A 23,169-nucleotide genomic window follows, 5' to 3' on the forward strand; every position below is an offset into this window, starting at 1 on the left:
GGCCCACCTACCAACAAACTAACATCGGGGAGAGACCGTCAGTGAGTATAGACCCTTTCTATTACCGGCCCACCTACCAACAAACTAACATCTTAGAGACCGTCAGTGAGTATAGACCCTTTTTTATTACCGGCCCACCTACCAACAAACTAACATCTTAGAGACCGTCAGTGAGTATAGACCCTTTCTATTACCGGCCCACCTACCAACAAACTAACATCTTAGAGACCGTCAGTGAGTATAGACCCTTTCTATTACCGGCCCACCTACCAACAAACTAACATCTTAGAGACCGTCAGTGAGTATAGACCCTTTCTATTACCGGCTCACCTACCAACAAACTAACATCTTAGAGACCATCAGTGAGTATAGACCCTTTCTATTACCGGCCCACCTACCAACAAACTAACAAATTAACTACCGAACTAGCTAACTAACTTCTTTCCTACCTACCTACCTACCTACCTACCTACCTACCTACCAAACAAACAAACTGACAAATTAACTTCCGAACTAGCTAACTAACTGCCTACATACCTCCTCCTCCCTACCAACCAAACAAACTAACAAATTAACTACCAAACTAGCTAACTACCTGCCTACCTACATACCTACCAAACAAACTAACACATTAACTACCAAACTAGCTAACTAACTGTCTACCTACCTACCTACCTACCTACCAAACAAACTACCAAACTAGCTAACTAACTGCCTACTTACCTACCTACCAAACAAACTAACAAATTAACTACCGAACTAGCTAACTAACTGCCTACCTACCTACCTACCTACCTACCTACCTACCTACTTACCTACCAAACTAACAAATTATCTACCGAACTAGCTAACTAACTACCTACCTACCTACCTACCAAACAAACTAACAAATTAACTACCTAACTAGCTAACTTCTTTCCTTCCTACCTACCTACCTACCTACCTACCTACCTAACAAACAAACTGACAAATTAACTACCAAACTAGCTAACTAACTGCCTTCCTGCCTGCCTGCCTACCTGCCTACCTACCTACCTACCTGCCTACCTACCTACCTACCAATCTACCAAACTAACAAATGAACTACCAAACTAGCTAACTAACTGCCTACCTACCTACCTACCTACCTACCTACCTACCTACCTACCTACCAACCAAACAAACTAAGAAATTAACTACTGAACTAGTTAACTAACTGCCTACCTACCTACCTACCTACCTACCTACCTACCAAACTAACAAATTAACTACCGAACTAGCTAACTAGCTAACTGCCTACCTACTTACCTACCTACTTACCTACTTACCTACCTACCTACCTACCTACCTACCAAACAAACTAACAAATTAACTACCGAACTAGCTAACTAACTTCCTTCCTTCCTACCTACCTACCTACCTACCTACCTGCCTGCCTGCCTGCCTGCCTGCCTGCCTACCTACCAAACAAACAAACTGACAAATTAACTTCCGAACTAGCTAACTAACTGCCTGCATACCTCCCTCCCCTCCCTACCAACCAAACAAACTAACAAATTAACTACCAAACTAGCTAACTACCTGCCTACCTACATACCTACCAAACAAACTAACACATTAACTACCAAACTAGCTAACTAACTGTCTACCTGCCTGCCTACCTACCAAACAAACTACCAAACTAGCTAACTAACTGCCTACTTACCTACCTACCAAACAAACTAACAAATTAACTACCGAACTAGCTAACTAACTGCCTACCTGCCTGCCTGCCTGCCTGCCTGCCTGCCTACTTACCTACCAAACTAACAAATTATCTACCGAACTAGCTAACTAACTACCTACCTACCTACCTACCAAACAAACTAACAAATTAACTACCTAACTAGCTAACTTTTCCTTCCTACCTACCTACCTACCTACCTGCCTGCCTACCTGCCTAACAAACAAACTGACAAATTAACTACCAAACTAGCTAACTAACTGCCTTCCTGCCTACCTGCCTACCTACCTACCTGCCTACCAATCTACCAAACTAACAAATGAACTACCAAACTAGCTAACTAACTGCCTGCCTACCTGCCTACCTACCTACCTACCTACCTACCTACCTACCTACCTACCAACCAAACAAACTAAGAAATTAACTACTGAACTAGTTAACTAACTGCCTACCTACCTACCTACCTACCTACCTACCTGCCTGCCTACCTACCTACCTACCTACCAAACTAACAAATTAACTACCCCGAACTAGCTAACTAGCTAACTGCCTACCTACTTACCTACCTACTTACCTACTTACCTACCTACCTACCTACCTACCAAACAAACTAACAAATTAACTACCGAACTAGCTAACTAACTTCCTTCCTTCCTACCTACCTACCTACCTACCTACCTAGCTACCAAACAAACTGACAAATTAACTTCCAACTAGCTAACTAACTGCCTACATACCTCCCTACCTACCTACCAACCAAACAAACTAACAAATTAACTACCAAACTAGCTAACTACCTGCCTACCTACATACCTACCAAACAAACTAACACATTAACTACCAAACTAGCTAACTAACTGTCTACCTACCTACCTACCTACCAAACAAACTAACAAATTAACTACCAAACTAGCCAACTAACTGCCTACTTACCTACCTACCAAACAAACTAACAAATTAACTACTGAACTAGCTAGCTAACTGCCTACCTACCTACCTGCATACCTACCTACCTAACAAACTAACAAATGAATTACCGAACTAGCTAACTAACTGCCTACCTACCTACCAAACAAACTAACAAATTAACTACCGAACTAGCTAACTAACTGCCTACCTACCTCACGTACCAAACAAACAAACTAACAAATTAACTACCGAACTAGTTAACTAACTGCCCACCTACCTACCTACCAAACAAACAATCTACCTATCTACCTGTCTAGAGTTAGAAGATTCTGATCTGGAGTGTAACGAGAGTTTCCCACTGTGTGTGTGTGTGTGTGTGTGTGTGTGTGTGTGTGTGTGTGTGTGTGTGTGTGTGTGTGTGTGTGTGTGTGTGTGTGTGTGTGTGTGTGTGTTCCAGAGATGTCAGACTACCTGGATAAAGTGGACCGTCTGAAGTCTCTGGTACTGAGCATGCCTCCTCCCAACCAAGACACCATGAGGTTCATGTTCAGCCATCTCAAACGTACGAGACCCCACACCTCCAAGGGTTAAACCCCCGTTTCAATACCCAGTATACCCTCAAACACCCTCTGTCTCAATACCCAGTATACCCTCAACAACCCTCTGTCTCAATACCCAGTATACCCAGTATACCCTCAACAACCCTCTGTCTCAATACCCAGTGTACCCTCAAAAACCTGACCCATCTAACCCCAATCTAATTCCATTTCACCATCTTTCAATTGTTCTGAATGTCCTTCAGTTGTACATCGGATGTTTAAGAATCTGCTTTTACTGTCTGAGAAAAATAATATGCAGTATGTTATACGAATGACCACTAGAGGAGGAGTACCCTCATTCCAAGCAGTTGTCATCCAGCATGTGAACGAAAATTGTGAAGAAGTATTGGTGAGCGAGTGCTGTGGGTACCTGGAGGTTAAATTTGAGAGAGGACAGTGAGGTTGAAAGAGTGAAGGATTTAGGATTTTGAAGAAGTTAACGAAAATAATATCACTTTTCATGTCCTGCTCTGCTACTTAAATGTTGCTGTCCCCAGGTCTAAAATAATGACTGTGTTGTGTTCGTGAGTCTGATGTTTGTGCCAGTGTGTGTCACCTAGAGTCAGTGCTAGTGTGTGTCTCCTATAAGTCTGTCTGTCTGTCACTGTGTCTCTATCTCCCTTTCTCCTCTCTCTCTGCTTCTCATTTTATCATCTCCCGCCTTAAATCAATCCATCTACTTCTCTCCTCTATAAATCTACCCATCTCCCTCCCTCCTCTTCTCTTCCTTACCTCCTCTCCCCTTCCCTCCTCCCTCCTCCTCCCCCTCATTACCATTCTGCCCATCTCCTTTCTCTCTCATCTTTCCTCCTCCTCCTCTCCTCCTCCCCTGTGAGCTCTGTGGGAATGGCATTTTTAAAAGAATGCCACATGCTGTGGCTTTAACCCATTCCTGTGTATGTGTCCACACACACACACACGCACGCACGCACACACACACACACACACACATGGTACACACACGCACGCACACACACGCACACACACACACACACACACACACACACACACACGGTACACACACACACACACACACACACACATGGTACACACACACACACACACACACACATGGTACACACACACACACACACACACACACATGGTACACACACACACACACGCACACACACACGCACACACACGCACACACGCGCACACACGCGCACACACACACACACACACACACACACACACACACACACACACACACACACCACCAGTGCAGCCACTGTCCTGCTGCTCTGTGAATCAACAAGAATAATTAAAATGACAAGCATATTCTCAACAGTGACCACTGAGATGAAGCTGTGTGTCATTGGTGGTCAGTGGAATGACACAGAACGAGTCAGGCTAATTCTCTTTAGATGGACCCTGTAGCCACATTGTATACGCTGTAATCTATCTCTTTTCTGTCTCTTTCTCTCCCTCTTTCTCTCCTCTTTCTCTCCCTCTTTCTCTCCTCCCTCCCCCAGGGTGATGGAACATTCTGACTCTAACCGGATGTCGACCCAGAACATCGGCATAGTGTTCGGTCCCACCCTGATGCGTCGGAGAGGGACAATGTTAACATGGCCATCAACATGGTCTACCAGAACCAGGCCGTGGAGCTCATTCTCAATGAGTTTGACCGTATCTTCAGACCCAGCAACTTTACATCCCTCTGACATCCATTCAGCCCAGGAAACCGAACCTACAACCAACAGCCCCAAGGACCCAGCCAGCACAGAACACCGAACCTAGAACCCACCCAGCCCCAAGGACACAGTCAGCACAGAACCTAGAACCCACCCAGCCCCAATGACCCAGTCAGCACATAACACCGAACCTACAACCCACCCAGCCCCAAGGACCCAGCCAGCACAGAACACCGAACCTAGAACCCACCCAGCCCCAAGGACCCAGTCAGCACAGAACACCGAACCTAGAACCCACCCAGCCCCAAGGACCCAGTCAGCACATAACACCGAACCTAGAACCCACCCAGCCCCAAGGACCCAGTCAGCACATAACACCGAACCTAGAACCAACCCAGCCCCAAGGACCCAGTCAGCACATAACACCGAACCTAGAACCCACCCAGCCCCAAGGACCCAGTCAGCACATAACACCGCAACCTAGAACCCACCCAGCCCCAAGGACCCAGTCAGCACATAACACAGAACCTACAACCCACCCAGCCCCAATGACCCAGTCAGCACATAACACCGAACCCAACCCACCCAGCCCCAAGGACCCAGCCAGCACAGAACACCGAACCTAGAACCCACCCAGAAGGATCCAGTCAGAACCCACCCAGCCCCAAGGACCCAGCCAGCACAGAACACCAACCTAGAACCCACCCAGCCCCAAGGACCCAGTCAGCACATAACACCAAACCTAGAACCCACCCAGCCCCAAGGACCCAGCCAGCACAGAACACCGGAACCTAGAACCCACCCCAGCCCCAAGGACCCAGTCAGCACATAACACCGAACCTAGAACCCACCCATCCCCAAGGACCCAGTCTAGAGCCCATCCAGCCCCATCCCAACCAGCCTGAACCCAACTCAGTGACCTGAACCATCTTTGGACCCAACCCCTCTGGTACTGAGACCAGAACTGACAGAACCAGACATGCTGTGAAAGGGACACCAGCTTCTCCTCATGCTCTTCTTACTTACTCCCTGTAGTATCAACTAGTGGTAAAAACATAGGTGGGTAAACTGCATTACACCCCTGGTATCAACACCAGCTTAACTCACCGCATCCCACGACACGGAGAAAGACATGGGAACAGGAGGAAAAGCCCATATGGATAATGTACAGTATGTTTCCTTATCTCCTGTTGTCGTGTAAGCAGCAACTACGCCCAACTTCGCCTCCGCCAAACACAACGGCAACAGCAAGCTGTTTAATCTTTGTGCCACTGTCTGTTAACTGTCTACAATAAAGTTATTGCGAACTTTCAAATGTGATCCTTGTCAGACTTTGTGTCGTGACTGGAGAATGAATCCAGACTTTAAACGACCTTAGTTTCGGCTATTACATTTACATTTAAGTCATTTAGCAGACGCTCTTATCCAGAGCGATAATGACAGAGCAATGGAATGCCTATATTGTGTACCTCCAAGTCTAATTGTATTGGTTTCATTACACATTTTATGCAGATGTTATCTCAGATGTAGCGAAATGCTTCTATTTCTAGCTCCAGTATACCAAACAATACACACAATCCCCCAAAAATGTAAATGAAGAAATATCAGAACGAGCAATGTCCGAGTCCGAATATAAATATACTGTACATTGAGTGTACAAAACATTAAAGGACACCTTCTTAATATTGAGTTGCACCCCCCCCCCCCCCTCGCCCTTTGCCCTCAGAACAGCATGGACTCTACAAGGTGTTGAAGCGTTCCACAGGCATGCTGGCCCATGTTGACTCAATGCTTCCACAGTTGTATCAAGTTGGTTGACAGCCCTTTGGGTGGTGGACCATTCTTGATACACACGGAAACTGCTGAGCGTGAAAAATCCAGCAGCGTTGCAGTTCTTGACACACACCGATGCACCTGGCACCTACTGACAAACCCCGTTCAAAGGTACCCTCACGTCTTTACCTTGCCCATCTACCCGCTGAATGGCACACATACCCAATCATAGCTTTCATCTCGATTCACCTGGCCAGTCAGTGTATGTCATGGAAAGAGCGGTGTTCTTAATGTTTCGTAAAGTGTATCTATACAGTATATGTATGGACAGTAGATGAATATAAGGTGTACAGCAGTAGTTTTATAAGATGGTGTGTATAGACAGTATGGACAGTATAAATACAATACAATTTTACTGGTCACATACATGTGTTTATCAAATCAAAGTTTATTTGTCACGTGCGCTGAATACAACAGGTGTAGTAGACCTTACAGTGAAATGCTTTCTTACAGGCTCTAACCAATAGGACAAAAAGGTGTTAGTGAACAATAGGTAAGTACAGAAATAAAACAACAGTAAAAAGACAGGCTATATACAGTAGAGAGGCTATATACAGTAGAGAGGCTATATACAGTAGTGAGGCTATATACAGTAGAGAGGCTATATACAGTAAGAGAGGCTATATACAGTAGAGAGGCTATATACAGTAGTGAGGCTATATACAGTAGAGAGGCTATATACAGTAGTGAGGCTATATACAGTAGAGAGGCTATATACAGTAGTGAGGCTATATACAGTAGAGAGGCTATATACAGTAGAGAGGCTATACAGTAGAGAGGCTATATACAGTAGAGAGGCTATATACAGTAGAGAGGCTATATACAGTAGAGAAGCTATATACAGTAGAGCTATATACAGTAGAGAGGCTATATACAGTAGTGAGGCTATATACAGTAGAGGGGCTATATACAGTAGAGAGGCTATATACAGTAGAGAGGATATATACAGTAGAGAGGCTATATACAGTAGAGAGCTATACACAGTAGAGAGGCTATATACAGTAGAGAGGCTATATACAGTAGTGAGGCTATATACAGTAGAGAGGCTACATACAGTAGAGGTTATATACAGTAGACAGGATATATACAGTAGACAGGCTATATACAGTAGTGAGGCTATATACAGTAGTGAGGCTATATACAGTAGAGGGGCTATATACAGTAGAGAGGATATACACAGTAGAGAGCTATATACAGTAGAGAGGCTATATACAGTAGAGAGGCTATACAGTAGTGAGGCTATATACAGTAGAGAGGCTATATACAGTAGAGAGGCTATATACAGTAGAGAGGCTACATACAGTAGAGGTTATATACAGTAGACAGGATATATACAGTAGTGAGGCTATATACAGTAGTGAGGCTATATACAGTAGTGAGGCTATATACAGTAGAGAGGCCCCATACAGTAGAGGTTATATACAGTAGACAGGATATATACAGTAGTGAGGCTATATACAGTAGTGAGGCTATATACAGTAGAGGCTATATACAGTAGAGAGGCTATACAGTAGAGAGGCTACATACAGTAGAGGTTATATACAGTAGCGAAGGCTATATACAGTAGAGGTTATATACAGTAGCGAGGCTATATACAGTAGTGAGGCTATATACAGTAGAGAGGCTATAACAGTAGCTAGGCTACATACAGACACCGGTTAGTCGGGGTGATTGAGGTAGTATGTACATGTAGATATGGTTCAAGTGACTATGCATATATGATGAACAGAGAGAGTTTAGCAGATGTTAATGCGAGTGTAGCGAAATGCTTATGCTTCTAGTTCCGACAGTGCAGTAATATCTAACAATTTCACAACAAATACCTAATACACACAAATCTAAGTAAAGGAATGGAATTAAGAATATATAAATATATGGAGGAGCAATGTCAGAGCAGCATAGACTAAGATACAGTAGATAGTATAGAAGAAATGTATAGTATATACATATGAGATGAGTAATGTGATATATGTAGTGGCATTATTGGCATTATTAAAGTGACTAGTGATCAATTTATTAAAGTGGCCAATGATTTCAAGTATGTATGTTGGTAGCAGCCTCTCTATGTTAGTGATGGCTGTTTAAAAGTCTGATGGCCTTGAGATAGAAGCTGTTTTTCAGTCTCTCAGTCCCGCTTTGATGCACCTGAACTGACCTCTCCATCTGGATGATAGTGGGGTGAACAGGCAGTTGCTCGGGTGGTTGTTATCCTTGATTATCTTTTATGCCTTCCTGTGACATTGGGTGCTGTAGGTGTCCTGGAGAGCAGGTAGTTTGCCCCGGTGATGTGTTGAGCAGACCGCACCACCCTCTAGAGAGTCCTGCGGTTGAGTGCTGTGCAGTTGCCGTACCAGGCGGTGATACAGCCCAACAGGATGCATCTGTAAAAGTTTGTGAGGGTTTTAGGTGACAAGCCAAATTTCTTCAGCCTCCTGAGGTTGAAGAGGGCCTGTTGCACCTTCTTTATCACACTGCCTGTGTGGGTGGACCATTTCAGTTTGTCAGTGATGTGTACGCCGAGGAACTTAAAACTTTCCACCTTCTCCACTGCTGTCCCGTTGATGTAGATAGGGGTGTTCCCTCTACTGTTTCCTGAAGTCCACGATTATCTCCTTTGTTTTGTTGACATTGAGTGAGAGGTTATTTTCCTGACACCACACTCCCGGAACCCTCACCTCCTCCATGTTGGCTGTCTCAACGTTATTGGAAATCAAGCCTACTACTGTTGTTTCAATATATGAATAGAACATGTGTATACAGCAGTAGTTATATAGGAAGAGTCTTGACTAGAATACAGTATACACATATGAAGTGGGTAAAACAGTATGTAAACTTTATTAAAGTGACCAGTGTTCCATGTTTATGTATATAGGGCAGCAGCCTTTAAGGTTCAGGTAGAGTATCGGGTGGTAGCCGGCTAATGACAGTGACTAAGGTTCAGGGTAGAGTACCGGGTGGAAAGTTTGTACACAAGTGTAATATTCTCAATTTAGAGCATTTTGGAGTGTCCTTACTGAATCAGATTAAATTTGGAGGGACACATTTTTGGAGTGTCCTTACTGAATCAGATTAAATTTGGAGGGACACTTTTTGGAGTGTCCTTAACTGGAAACAGATTAAATTTGAGGACACATTTTGAGTGTCCTTTAACTGAAACAGATGAACCCTTGCTAAAGTTCAACTTAAAGTAACAAATGCCATAAAATAGACAGTGAAACAATAGAATACATAACAAGTTGATTGTGAAACGTCCTACCATGAGGAAATGACTTCAGAGTGCTAGGTGTATACTTATTCTGTGGTGCTGGGGAATAGTGAACTATAGTTCAACTAGTAAATACACTGTAGCTTGGTGGCAGTTGAACTAAATTCAAATCTTGGTAGTGTCTTCAGTAGCTAATGACTTTTCCCCCATGTAGTGGTGTAGCTTACCACTGAACTAAGCAGTACTTATTTTTGCAAGAAGAGAATAATATAGCATCAGACCTGCCTAATTCTCACTTGAAATAGTTGTTGTTTATTAACAGGCTACATTCTACATCCTGTTAACACCTGACCCCAGGTTGGGGTGGCAGATGGCCTAGTGGTTCGAGCGTTGGACTAGTAACCCTGAAGGTTCTGAGCTGACAAGGTAAAAATCTGCTGTTCTGCCTAACAAGGCATTTAACACACTGTTCTTACACCATCATTGAAAATAAGAATGTGTTTAACTAACTTGCCTAGTTAAATAAAATATGTTTCTGCAATTTTGCAGTCTATGACATTTCGGATTTAATAATATGATATGATATGATAATCTATCACAAAGTAGTTTGATTTAGTGAATTACTTTTTCAAAGTAGCTTTAGTTAAGTAAACTATATTTTAGTGAAGCTTAACTTTTGTAGTTTAAGTAATTGGTAGTTTGGGTAAACTATGATTTCAGAGTAATACTGTGGGATTGGTAATACTGTGGGTTTGGTAATACTGTAGGTTTGGTAACACTGTGGGTTTGGTAATACTGTGGGTTTGGTAACACTGTGGGTTTGGTAATACTGTGGGTTTGGTAATACTGTGGGTTTGGTAATACTGTGGGTTTGGTAATACTGTGGGTTTGGTAATACTGTGGGTTTGGTAATACTGTGGGGTTTGGCAGAGCAGACAAAACAAAGCAAGAAAGAAAAGAAAAGAAGAGAAGAAGAGAAGAAAGTAAAGAGTGTGTGTTGGATTTTTGATGTTTTATTTTTATATATTTATTCATTTTTCTTGCATGTCTCATGGATGGGAGGAAGGGAAAGAGGGAAAAGTTTTTCTGTCACCAGCAGAGTTGAGTGAAGTATAGTCATTATATATATTTTTTTTATAATGGGAACAAAACTTTGTGTGTATTCCAATCCTTGTCAGTGCATTGCCAGAGTTGCCCCAATCCATTTGAGTGCTGGCTCTAATTCTGACTATTGCATTGAGGACCCACAGCAGTTTTTGAAATAGGATAACAGGTTATGTATATATAACCTGAAATGACTGCAGACACCTATCTGACTCCCCAAACAGCCCAAAGTTAGTTACAATTATGCGTATTGTTTTAAAACTGAATTCTATTTTATTTAGTCCTAAAATGCTCCTATAACAAGAGTTTATATTCACTGTTCACGTGTAGAGGCAAAACTATTTGGGATAAAACGGATGACGTGTTATATCTCATAAAACACACTGGCAGACACTTAAAAATAAATAATTTCAAATATGCAGAAAGCGTTTATATTTTCTATATCACTGTAATTATCAACCATTTGTGTTTTTTTCCTCACTCCAAATCATGCAATTTACTGAGATTTATATGTTAATAAAAACCAATGCAATAAAACTATTGGCAACATTATTTCCTGTGATGTTTTTTTTTCTTCTCAGGCTTGGGGGGGCAACAGTTACACCCAACAAAATTATGAGAAAGCCAAAAGATAATTACTTGACAGATTGGATAGAATTTACAAAAAAACAGAGCAGACTAGAATGCTATTTGGCCCTACACAGCGAGTACCCAGTGGCAGAATACCTGACCGCTGTGACTGACCCAAACTTAAGGAAAGCTTTGACTATGTACAGACTCAGTGAGCATAGCCTTGCCTATTGAGAAAGGCCGTCGTAGACAGACATGGCTCTCAAGAGACGACAGGCTATGTGCACACTGCCTAAAAATGAGGTGGAAACTGAGCTGCACTTCCTAACCTCCTGCCCAATGTATGACCATATCAGAGAGACATATTTCCCTCAGTTTACACAGATCCAAAAGAATTCGAAACAAATCATATTTTGCTAAACTCCCATATATATTTGATGAAATACCAGTGTGCAATCACAAAAAGGCAACCAGTAAACCATCGTAAATACAACCTATATTTATTTTTATTTATTTTCCTTTTGTACTTTAACCATTTGAACATCAGTACAACACATACTATGACAGTTGAAATGTCTTATTCCTTTGGAACTTTTGTAAGTGTACTGTTTACTGTTCATTTAAAAAAATTGTTATTCCACTTTTGTTTATCATCTATTTTCACTTGCTTTGGCAATGTAAACATATGTTTCCCATGCCAATAAAGCCACTTAAATTGAAATTGAATTGAAAGAGAGAGAGATACAGAGAGAGAGACACAGTAAGAGAGAGTGACAGAGAGACACAGTAAGAGAGAGAGACACAGAGAGAGAGAGAGAGAGAGAGAGAGATGTATATATATATAAATATGACATTTGTAATGTCTTTATTGTTTTGAAACTTCTGTATGTGATGTCTACTGTTAATTTTTATTGTTTATTTCACTTTATATATTATCTACCTCACTTGCTTTGGCAATGTTAACACATGTTCCCCATGCCAATAAAAGCCCTTTGAATTGAATTGAGAGAGAGAGAGAGAGAGAGAGTGAGAGAGAGAGAGAGAGAGAGAGAGAGAGAGAGAGAGAGAGAAGCTCAACACTCACTATTCTAATCAAAAGTCTGTCATGAAATATTGCTAGATTTTAAGACATTGTGTCCCAACTCTTCAAGATGCTTTGGAATGTTGAACTTTCATGTATTTTACATTACATTTCATTATATAAAATGATGGTATTTTTTTAAAAATCTATTTACTGTTTAGTGTTTTAACTGTTAAATAAAGAAGCTCCCAACTGTTGTCTGTGATATTCCAGACAGTCGAATGACTAGTTGTGACTCCAGCTAAATAAACTGATAGGTTTTGCATGGCACAGCCACATGTTTCCAGGGTAGAAACTAGCTATCTCTGAATCATTATGCAAATGATCTACAAGAAGTCACCCTACAGCAGAGAATTGAGGAGCCTGGTAGTGGTGACGTGAGCTATTTACAGTAAGAGGAAACTGGTGACACTGACCAGAACACAGGAGACCTGTCATTAACATAGAACAGTGTGATTGGTGTCTCTGAAGCTGATCATGCGCATAAACTCAAGTTTTAATTTTTTGTGAATAGTTGTCAGGGGACATATGTAATTGTTGTATACGTGTTTGAAAGAATACATGAAAAGGACAAAGCAATACGCACATTTTTAATACAAATATATCCACAGGTAAAAAAAATAAAAAAAATAAACGAAATGTAATTCAATACAAAATGCATAACTGAGTTGCTAAACAATATACAGCTTGATACAAGTTGTGCCGATATCCAACTCAAGAGTTCAAAAATAATATTTGCTTACTTTGTCCAAGAAAATACAATGTCTTTGTCCCCCTAAAAGTATTAAAAGCTGGTGGAATCAGGTAGCCGTGGGCTTTGTTAAAGTCTACAGAATGAGATAATAATTCTGACCTTGGTTGAGTTGTGCATGATTACCTACACATTCTGTTACTAAATATTGACACGATGAGTTTTCAGTTCATAGTGATAGAGGAAGGCCAAGGACTCGATGCATTCCGTATCGCTATAGCGCGCCTGAAATGTAAAGCCATTTCCGATTGAACTGACATATGCAGCGTCAACCGTGAATGTATAGTCTACACGAAAGCAGGAACATTGCCTTTAAATTTCAATCGTACTTTATTCGCGATATGGGTTACATCGAACCCTAAACAGTCAGGCATAGAGTTCTACAATACGTTTAATTAAAATTCACTTTCGGAATACAAATTCAAAAATATTTTAATTTAAATGAAATTTCCGTTGGCACTAGTACGGCTCCAGACACTGAGGATTTTGGTTTGGTCACACCTCAGCTGTCTGTAACTGTGTCGCGTACAGCACCCAGAGCTGTGGCAGATTCACAGATGACTCACGATGGATGAACATATCTGAGGTAGTTTTCACATTGACAGATATAGGAGGTATGAAGATGATACATGTTCTAGAATCGGTCCTGCGTCTTGCTTGTGATACACCCATATAAATAGTTACTGATAGCCCGTGGAGAAACGTGAACGGGAACGTCCCGTTTCAGTTATTCTAATACTATTGGCTACAACGGCATTGAAATATGTGACACATTGCTTAATCAGGGTGTCATATACAGTACCTTCAGAAAGCATTCATACCCCTTGATTTATTCCACATTTTGTTGTTTTACAGCCTTGTTTCAAAAATCGATGAAATATATGTTTGGTCTCATCCTTCGACACAAATACCCCATAATGACAAAGTGAAAACATGTTTTTAGACATTTTTGCAAATCTTTTGAAAATGAAACACAGAAATATCACATTTATATAAGTATTCAGACCCTTGGGTACAAGCACCTTTGCAGAGATGACAGATTAAGTCTCTAAGAGCTTTCCACACCTTTCCACACATTATTTTCACAATTCTTTAATAAACTCTGTCAAATTGGTTGTTGATCATCGCTAGACAACCATTTTTAGGTATTGCCTTAGATTGACAAGCAGATTGAAGTCGAAACTGTATCTCGATCACTCGGGAGCATTCACTGTCTAATTGATACGCACATCCAGTGCATTACTTTAGTGCCTCACACAGAGTGAGTCCATGAAACGTATCATGTGACTTGTTAAGCACATACTTTATTCCTGAACTGGGCTTTGCCACAGCAAAGGGGTTAAATGCTTATTGACTCAACACATTTCAACTTTTTTTTTTATTCATTTGTGAAAATTTAGAAAAACATATTTTCCTTTTGACATTATGTGATATTGTGTGTAAACCAGTAATTCAGGTTGTAAAAACGTGTGCATGCTTTCTGAAGACAGTTTACTGTTTACTGCTGTACAAGCACAGTACTCAGTATATTACATGGAGACAATGTCTGTGCGTTTTATAATAGAGACAAAACCTCCACATGTCTGGTATATGAAATATGTAACACATCGTGAGGCAGGGTAAGTTTCATGTTGTCCTTCAAAAAAAAAAAAAAGTTTATCTTTGTTAACTCTTCATACTCTCGTTTTCCCCTTGTGTGTAGAAATACTGTAAGGTTTAGGATGGCTAGTAGCTAGTGACTATCAAACATCGGAACGCCACTGTAGACGCCTTGATGCTGATGAGATTTACATTCGTTTAGATTAGATTGATGTTTATTGTCCTAAAATAGTCCAATCCCTACCACGGATCACACATTGCACATACACACACTGTATAGAAACACAGTAGAAAACAAACAGCACAGCCAGACATAAATAATAACCCTCCTGTCCCACACCTGTTGCCGAGGTGGACTGAGACTCAGCCTCCGGTGAAGCTGCTGGTTCTCTGCTGGCTCTCTGTAGGTCTTGTCTTGCTGGATCTTTTAGATCAGGGATAACAAACTCTATTTTCAGAGGACCGTTTATTTACAATGATGATTATTATTATTATTACTATTATTTTCAGACCTAAAAACAACCAGGTGAGGCTTCTTAACTAATCAATCACCTAACCTTAATATATCAATCCAGTACAAAGGTGAAAAGTGAAAATTCACACACACTCGGCATACGTTTTAGATACTGTATTAGACATTCGTTAGTCACCATGGAAACCCCAAGGTAAATCTGTATTTCTGTACGGCGAAATACTGCCGTTAGTTTTGGTCATTGTATCATTTTTGGCACTAATCTATCTCCATAGCTAATGCCCATAATTAATGCACAGCTTGACCACAGTCATAACAGATATATCCTGAAACAAATTTGGCTTTGGCACAAAATAATATATCTTTAATCCTTTATTATAATTTGAATAATAGTTATTATTTATTGCTTATACATTTGTTTTAATAACAAACAACAGAGACCTGTTGGTCTTTGGATAATATGATGTAAACAAATATAAAACCTTTAAAAAATGAATACTTATACTGGCAAATAAAGAATCATTATTTATACTGATAAAGGCAACTGAAACAAATTGAACACACTGCTTGCTACAGAACCACACAATCTCCTTCAACCCTACCCAGTCACAAGCAGGAAGCAGTCAACCGACAGCTGTTGTGACAGATGTGTAGTCAATACTGTGCCCCTCTCACATACTGATCAGAGTGGATATCTTACCATCCCTCGTACTGTCTACTGTATTGATTACATCTGTTCAAGTGGGTCCTTAGTTTGGGTGTGGCCATATGGCTTTGTACAGTGTAGGTTTTGCTTCATTTTGAACAGCGCATGTTTTAAAAATGTATTTTCACAAGGCTCTCAATCTGTCTCTGACCCCCCTCCCCCCACCACCACCAAAAGGCACTTCTCATTTCCCCATTAGCAGTGACTTTGCTGATAGCTACTTTATTGAGGAGAAAATGTACTCGATGTGATCCTAAGATTAATACACTAACTGTAAATTGCTCTGGATAAGAGTGTCTAGTAAATGACTAAAATGTTAAATGTTTGTAGCTAGATGCATTGGTTTTGGCATACTTGTCATGTTGTCATTGTGACAGTGGAGCTTCTGGGCTCAACTCGTATGTGTCTGTGTTCTGGTCTCCATTTTGTTCCAACGCATCTGTCCCAGTGATTGTTTGTTTTCAAGTCTGTAAGTCTGTAGACCAGAATTCTCTCCTTCTCCATTGTCTCTGTCGACATGCTGTCTGTCTCTCTCATTCCCCACAGGGCTAGAGCACAGCTCCAACCCTAACCCTTCACCAGACCCTGACCCTGATAAATTACAAGCCTCCTTCATATGGCCACCTTCAGTTTGGTCTGTCTCGTCCTCCTCTTCCTCCTCCTCTTCATGTGCTCTCCCTCCTATCCCCCATCCAGACTGGCATCACTGAGAAACATTGGGTTGTAGTCCATGGAGAAGGGAGTGCCCCGGGAAACATGGCCCAGATCGGTGGACCCTCCTGGGGTAGAGGAGGCTCCTGACCCCTTCTGTCCCTGGTCCCTGCTACAGTAGGCGTATCGATGGTTCATGTGTTGGGAGTATGAGCCAGAGTGGGAGAACCTCTTGCCACACCCTTATCACACTCATAGGGCTTCTCCAGAGTGCAGTCGACTATGCTCTATCAGATGGTGTTTATGCTTGAAGGCCTTCCTGCAGATCTGACACTCATTAGGGACGTTTACCTGTGTGTGTGTGTGTGGAGGGGGGAATATATGAACAAAACATGCTCAAATCCATCTGTACTGTAGCTTTCAAAAGACAGAGATTATCCCTAAAAGCCATGGTCATATCTGGTTGTCTCCCCCGTAACGTTACTAAAAGGGCTCTGATTCAATCCACATCGCAGAGGTTTAGCCTTACAGTGTGAGGCAATGTTCCCGTGGTTTTGCGGAGAACTGCGTTCACGGTAAACGTTGCGTAACGTCAGCACAAACGTTTAATTACCATTTACATTTCTATCGTGGAATGTGTAAATAGAGCTCTTAGTATAATTTATGCTTCATAATTTCTATAAATGTCACTGCGTCAATTGGCCCAGCGTCGTCCGGGTTACAGGGTTTGGCCGGTAGGGATATCCTTGTCTCATCGCGCACCAGCGACTCCTGTGGCGTGTGTCCCGGGCGAAGTGCGCGCTAACCAGGTCGCCAGGTGCACAGTGTTTCCTCCGACACATTAACTGAACAGGCAGTTAACCCACTGTTCCTAGGCCGTCATTGAAAATAAGAATTTGTTCTTAACTGACTTGCCTGGTTAAATAAAGGTAAAATTAAAAAAATCAAAATTAAAAATTGGTGCGGCTGGCTTCGGGTTGGATGCGCGCTGTGTTTCAGAGGCTTTCGACTTCGTCTCCCGAGCCCGTACGGGAGTTGTATCGATGAGACAAGATAGTAACGACTAACAATTGGATACCACGAAAAAAAGGGGGTAAAATATATATATATAATAAAAATAAATAAATAAAAAAATGTCACTGCGTATACCTGTGTGCTCATACTTGTGTCCGGAGCAGAGAGCTGCTTTTCTGGAAGGTCTTGTCACAGATGTCGCAGGCATACAGGCCATCGTCTGTCTTCTTCAGTCTCTTCTCCCTGGTCCCCCTTCTCCCTCTCCTCCTCCTCCATCAGCGAGGGTAGTCGGGCCCCGCAATCCATCACCTCAACCTGGGAGGGGGGACATTCACAATACTAATGGTTGGGGGTTCTGATCTGGGTCTGTTCAGAGGATGTCAGCGTTGTTTTCTCTTTACTTACAGTTCATTCCTGTGAAATACATTTGAAAATGTCTTTCTCTGCGATCGAATGAAATAAACTTTATACTTTATATATGTATATATATTTATAATATATAGGGGAAATGTTGTTCATACCATGATGGCTTGTCTCTCCTGGACGGATCCTCTTCAGCACGGCATCTGTGTCCGACTCCATCATGTAGACCATAGGGGAGAGAACGCTGGCTGCTGGCTGAGTGACTGAGGGGCTGGGAGGGGACCACATCATGTCCTGAGCCAGCTAGCCCAGCAGGCATCATGGGGTTAAACAGAGGGCACGCACTGTAGATTTGAGCCTCAAACATCGAACGCCACTGTAGACGCCTTGATGCTGATGAGATTTAGATTAGTTTAGATTAGATTGATGTTTATTGTCTAAAATAGTCCAATCCTACCACGGATCACACACATTGCATACATACACTGTATAGAAACACAGTAGAAAACAAACACCACACAACCAGACATAAATAATAACCTCCTGTCCCACACCTGTTGCCGAGGTGGACTGAGACTCAGCCTCCGGTGGAGCTGCTGGTTCTCTGCTGGCTCTCTGTAGGTCTTCTCTCTTTTTTCTCCCAGACGAGGGTGTCCATTACTGGGCATGCTGTCCTCCAGGACTTTTCCTCCTGGGGGCTTGGGGAGGAGAGATCCAGAGGGTTGGTCATTCTGGGAGCTACTGGACCCGGTCCTTCCTTGGGGGATGGTTCGCTCAATGTGGGGTGAGTGGTGGAAGAAAGGTCCAGGCAGAGGGGCGAGTCGATCTCTGAAGGAGGTAATGGTCCTATTGGTAGCAGTGAGGACATGTCTGTAGCAGGGCTAGTTGGTGCTGGTTGGCAGGGGCTGCCGCCACTCCTGCCACTCCCCTGGCTAGACCAATAGGATCTCATGGATAGTGTGTCTGGGCGGGGCTGTAGGGGAGTGCATGGCGACCAGCAGTTCCTGAGGGACAGAGTGCCAGCAGGGTCTCTGGAGAGGAGACGTATCTTTGGAGAAACCGTTCACATCGCTGAGGTTTTGTCGTTGTCGTCTGGTGGGGGTGGCAGGAGAGGGGTTCTGGAGGAGAAGTAGAGGGGAGGGAGGTGGTCTTTGCTGCGAGGACCTTCAGGCACCTCCATGGCCTGCCGGTTAATCTTACAGAGGTAGCGCTCATGCTGCAGTAACACGGCAGGGCTGGGGAAGAGCTGGGAGCACCAGTGGCATGTCACCCCACCTCCACCCCTGTACCCTTCACACGAGCCGGTTTGGTTGCGTTTCAGCGGTTTTGGATCATCTGCCTTCCTGTCTCCCCTCCGTTGTGAATCCCCAGTCTCCCCTCCTCCCCTGGGTGAGCCTACATCTCCCCCTCCTCCCTGTCAAACATCTCGTGCAGCATCCGCTCAAACTTGCCCCCGGCGCTGGTATGGAGGTACGGCAGCAGGTTGGTGCCCTTGAACACGTTGTCCCCGGAGGGAGAACTCCGCTGGGGGTCCCACAGCCTGCCTAGCTCCCGACCCTGGAGGACCCCCCTGCTCTGGTCCCCAGGGGGTACAGCTCCCCTCTAAGCCCATTGGTGACTGACGCTTCTGGTGTGAGGAAGGTAGGGAGGCCCTTTCCACTGCTGTTCCTACTGCTTCCTGCTGAGGGTGATGCAGGAGAGGACTGGTAGGTCCCCTGGCTATGTCTGTTGTTATAGTTCTCCCTCCACCTCTATGTCCTCCTCCTCCTCCTCCTCCTCCTCCTCCTCCTCCTCCTCCTTCTCCTCCTCCTGTCAAGCACTTCTTACTGCTGAGGTGTGAGCTGTAGGAGCCAGAGTGAGAGAAAGCGCTTCTTGCAGTTGGAACATTCATACGGTTTCTCACCTAAAGAAGGAAGCACAGACACGGAACCTCAGTTGAAGATGCTTCACGTCATGCCTAAGAACAAACCCTAAGTCGTGTATTAATTACCATGGGTTCTCATGTCTTATTGCTTTAACATAAAACCAATCAAATTGATTTGGAATATTTCATGTAAGAAAAGGTGCATTACCACTGTGGATGCGGAGGTGCTCTTTGAGGTGGTGTTTGTACTTGAAGGATTTCCCCGCACTGAAAACACTTGAACTTCCTGCTCTCCGCACCATGGTCAATGTGCTGCACCAATCACAAACACGCATTAGGTCAAATCAATTTCTGGGCCACAGGAGATTGAGAGTCAACTCTGAGATTGCATATCATGCCTTTTCTACAGTCAAACTACAGTGGATTTGGAAAGTATTCAGACCCCTTGACTTTTCCCACATTTTGTTACGTTACAGCCTTATTCTAAAAAATATTAAATAAAACATGTTCCTCATCAATATACACACAACACCCCACAATGACACCACAATAACATCACAATAACCCATAATGACATCACAATACCCCATAATGACATCACAATACCCCATAACGACAAAGCAAAAACAGATTTTTTTGTGTGCAAATTTATAAAGAAATAAACAATACAGAAATACCTTAATTACATAAGTATTCAGACCCGTTGCTATGAGACGCAAAATGAAGCTCAAGTGCATCCTGTTTTCATTGATCATCCTTGAGATGTTTCTACAACTTGATTGGAGTCCACCTGTGGTAAATTTCAAGTTATTGGACATGATTTGGGAAAGGCACACACCTGTCTATATAATGTCCCAGAATTGACAGTGCATGTCAGAGTAAAACCAGGCCATGAGGTCAAAGGAATTGTCAGTAGAGCTCTGAGACAGGATTGTGTCGATGCACAGATATGTGGAACGGTACAAAAACATTTCTGCAGTATTGAAGGTCCCCAAGAATACAGTGGCCTCCATCATTCTTAAATGTTTGGAACCACTAAGACTCATCCTAGAGTCTGGAGGCAGGCCTCCTGGCCTCCCGGACAAACTGAGCAATCGGGGGAGAGGGGCCTTGGTCAGGGAGGTGGCCAAGAACCTGATGGTCACTTTGACAGAGCTCCAGGGTTCCTCTATGGAGATGGTAGAATCTTCCAGAAGGACAACCATCTCTGCTGCACTCCACCAATCAGGCCTTTATGGTAGAGTGGCCAGACAGAAGCAACTCTTCAGTAAAAGCACATGACAGCCCGCTTGGAGTGTGTCAGAAGGCACCTAAAAGACTCAGACCATGAGAAACAAGATTCTCTGGTCTGATGAAACCGAGATTGAACACTGGCCTGAATGCCAAGCATCATGTCTGGAGGAAACCTGGCACCATCCCTACAGTGAAGCATGGTGGTGACAGCATGTAGAGACCTGAAAATAGCTGTGCAGTGACGCTCCTCATCCAACCTGACAGAGCTTGAGAGGATCTGCAGAGAAGAATGGGAGAAACTCCCCAAATACAGGGGTGCCAAGCTTGTAGCCTCATACCCAAGAAGACTTGAAACTGTAATCTCTGCCAAAGGTGCTTCAACAAAGTACTGAGTAAAGGGTCTGAATACTTATGTAAATGTGATATTCCTTTTTTTTATATATATATACATTTGCAAAGATTTTTTTAAAAACATGTTTTTGCTTTGTCATTGTGAGGTATTGTGATGTCATTATGAGGTATTGTGATGTCATTATGGGGTGATGTCATTATGAGGTATTGTGATGTCATTATGGGGTATTGTGATGTCATTATGGGGTATTGTGATGTCATTATGGGGTATTGTGTGTAGATTGACGAGGGGAAAAAACAATGAATCCTTTTTAGAACAAGGCTGTAACGTAACAACATGTGGAAAAAGGGAAGGGGTCTGAATACTTCCCAATGCTCTGACAAACCACTTTTTTGGAGTCATTAGATTGCTGGTCATATCCGCCTTGAAAAACCTTCAGAAAGAGTAGCACCTTGTAGTAGGTGGACTCCAAAGGATTTTATATTTCTTCCAGTGTGTCCCCTTGCCATGTACCTGACTGTGCAGTCCCATGTGTCGTTCCATCTGAGCTCTATAGTGTCCCCCGTTCCGCTCGTGGCAAAACCTGATGTGCTCGCGTAGGGACTCTCCCGCGGTGGAAGGTATGCTGGCAGAACGGGCAAAGCCTGTAGATTTAAAGGGACGCCGTCTAGGACACATAGCCAGATAGAGGACAATAAAATTCAATAAAAACAAAAAGTTTAAGAAACACAATGTCAAAGATTCAAACTGTTAATGACATAAGAATGTATTTCCTGCAATTCTGACAGTAGCTCCACGGATGTTGTAAATGTAACTACAAATATTCTACTCAAATTAGCCTTGTGGGCTATATCAACAGAGATTTGTGGAAATGCAAGGTGTGTTTATAAGGATGCAATATCCATAACCTACCTGGTCTCTCAGGTGAGTGCCGAGCCCCAACAGACCAGACGGGAGGGAGGTCATCATGGAGGCGCAGACTGCCAGTGTGGTACATGCCTGGGGCAGGGCTTCTGCCGTTGGGGGGCAGGTGGTTGTGGTGCTGGTAGTGGTGTGAGGCAGGTTGGTGGGAGGATGCCTTTCTCAACTGAACCAGGAAGTCATAGTGGGCCAAGTCCTCCAAGGCCCTGCTGTCTAACCTCTGACCTGCTGGGGAACAGAGACAGAGTGAGAGGGTAAAGAAGTTTAACGGTGATGAACAGAGACAGAGAGACAAAATGACCTTTTATTTTCTATGTAGTGTACTTCATTAATAGTCCCTAAATCAGTATATATAATTTTACACTATCTAGAGAATAGGCTGTCTGATGTCTGATCTGGGGACAGGGACAGGGACAGTTGGTATATTCCATGACGTGTCTATTTTAAATTATCTTGTCATACTGTTATAGTCATTGTTTAACACTTGAAAAAAACAGAGTTAAACTGTGTTTAAAAATGATATGAAGAACTGTGAAAGAGAGAACTTGATGTCTGCTCTGGACATGGGCAGGAATATCCTAGAAGATTTTCCCCGTTGAGTTC

At 42.9% G+C, this 23,169-nt stretch overlaps 2 protein-coding genes and 1 pseudogene across 2 annotated transcripts in view; 2 read left to right on the forward strand and 1 right to left on the reverse strand.

Annotated features, from left to right (window-relative positions):
* The window catches only part of LOC135540385 (cytochrome c oxidase subunit NDUFA4-like), a 166,018-nt gene that overhangs the window by 12,272 nt on the left and 130,577 nt on the right, over window positions 1–23,169 (forward strand). The gene's annotated exons all lie outside the window — the stretch shown is intronic.
* LOC135525553 (zinc finger E-box-binding homeobox 2-like) lies at window positions 16,560–22,285 on the reverse strand (annotated as a pseudogene).
* The window catches only part of LOC135525559 (zinc finger E-box-binding homeobox 2-like), an 8,253-nt gene continuing 8,198 nt past the window's right edge, over window positions 23,115–23,169 (forward strand). The window contains exon 1 of the mRNA XM_064953249.1: window positions 23,115–23,133. Within this exon, the coding sequence (XP_064809321.1) occupies window positions 23,115–23,133 (19 nt within the window). The remainder of the gene's footprint in view (window positions 23,134–23,169) is intronic.

Source organism: Oncorhynchus masou, chromosome 5 (assembly GCF_036934945.1).
Source record: "Oncorhynchus masou masou isolate Uvic2021 chromosome 5, UVic_Omas_1.1, whole genome shotgun sequence".
Classification (NCBI taxonomy): domain Eukaryota; kingdom Metazoa; phylum Chordata; class Actinopteri; order Salmoniformes; family Salmonidae; genus Oncorhynchus; species Oncorhynchus masou.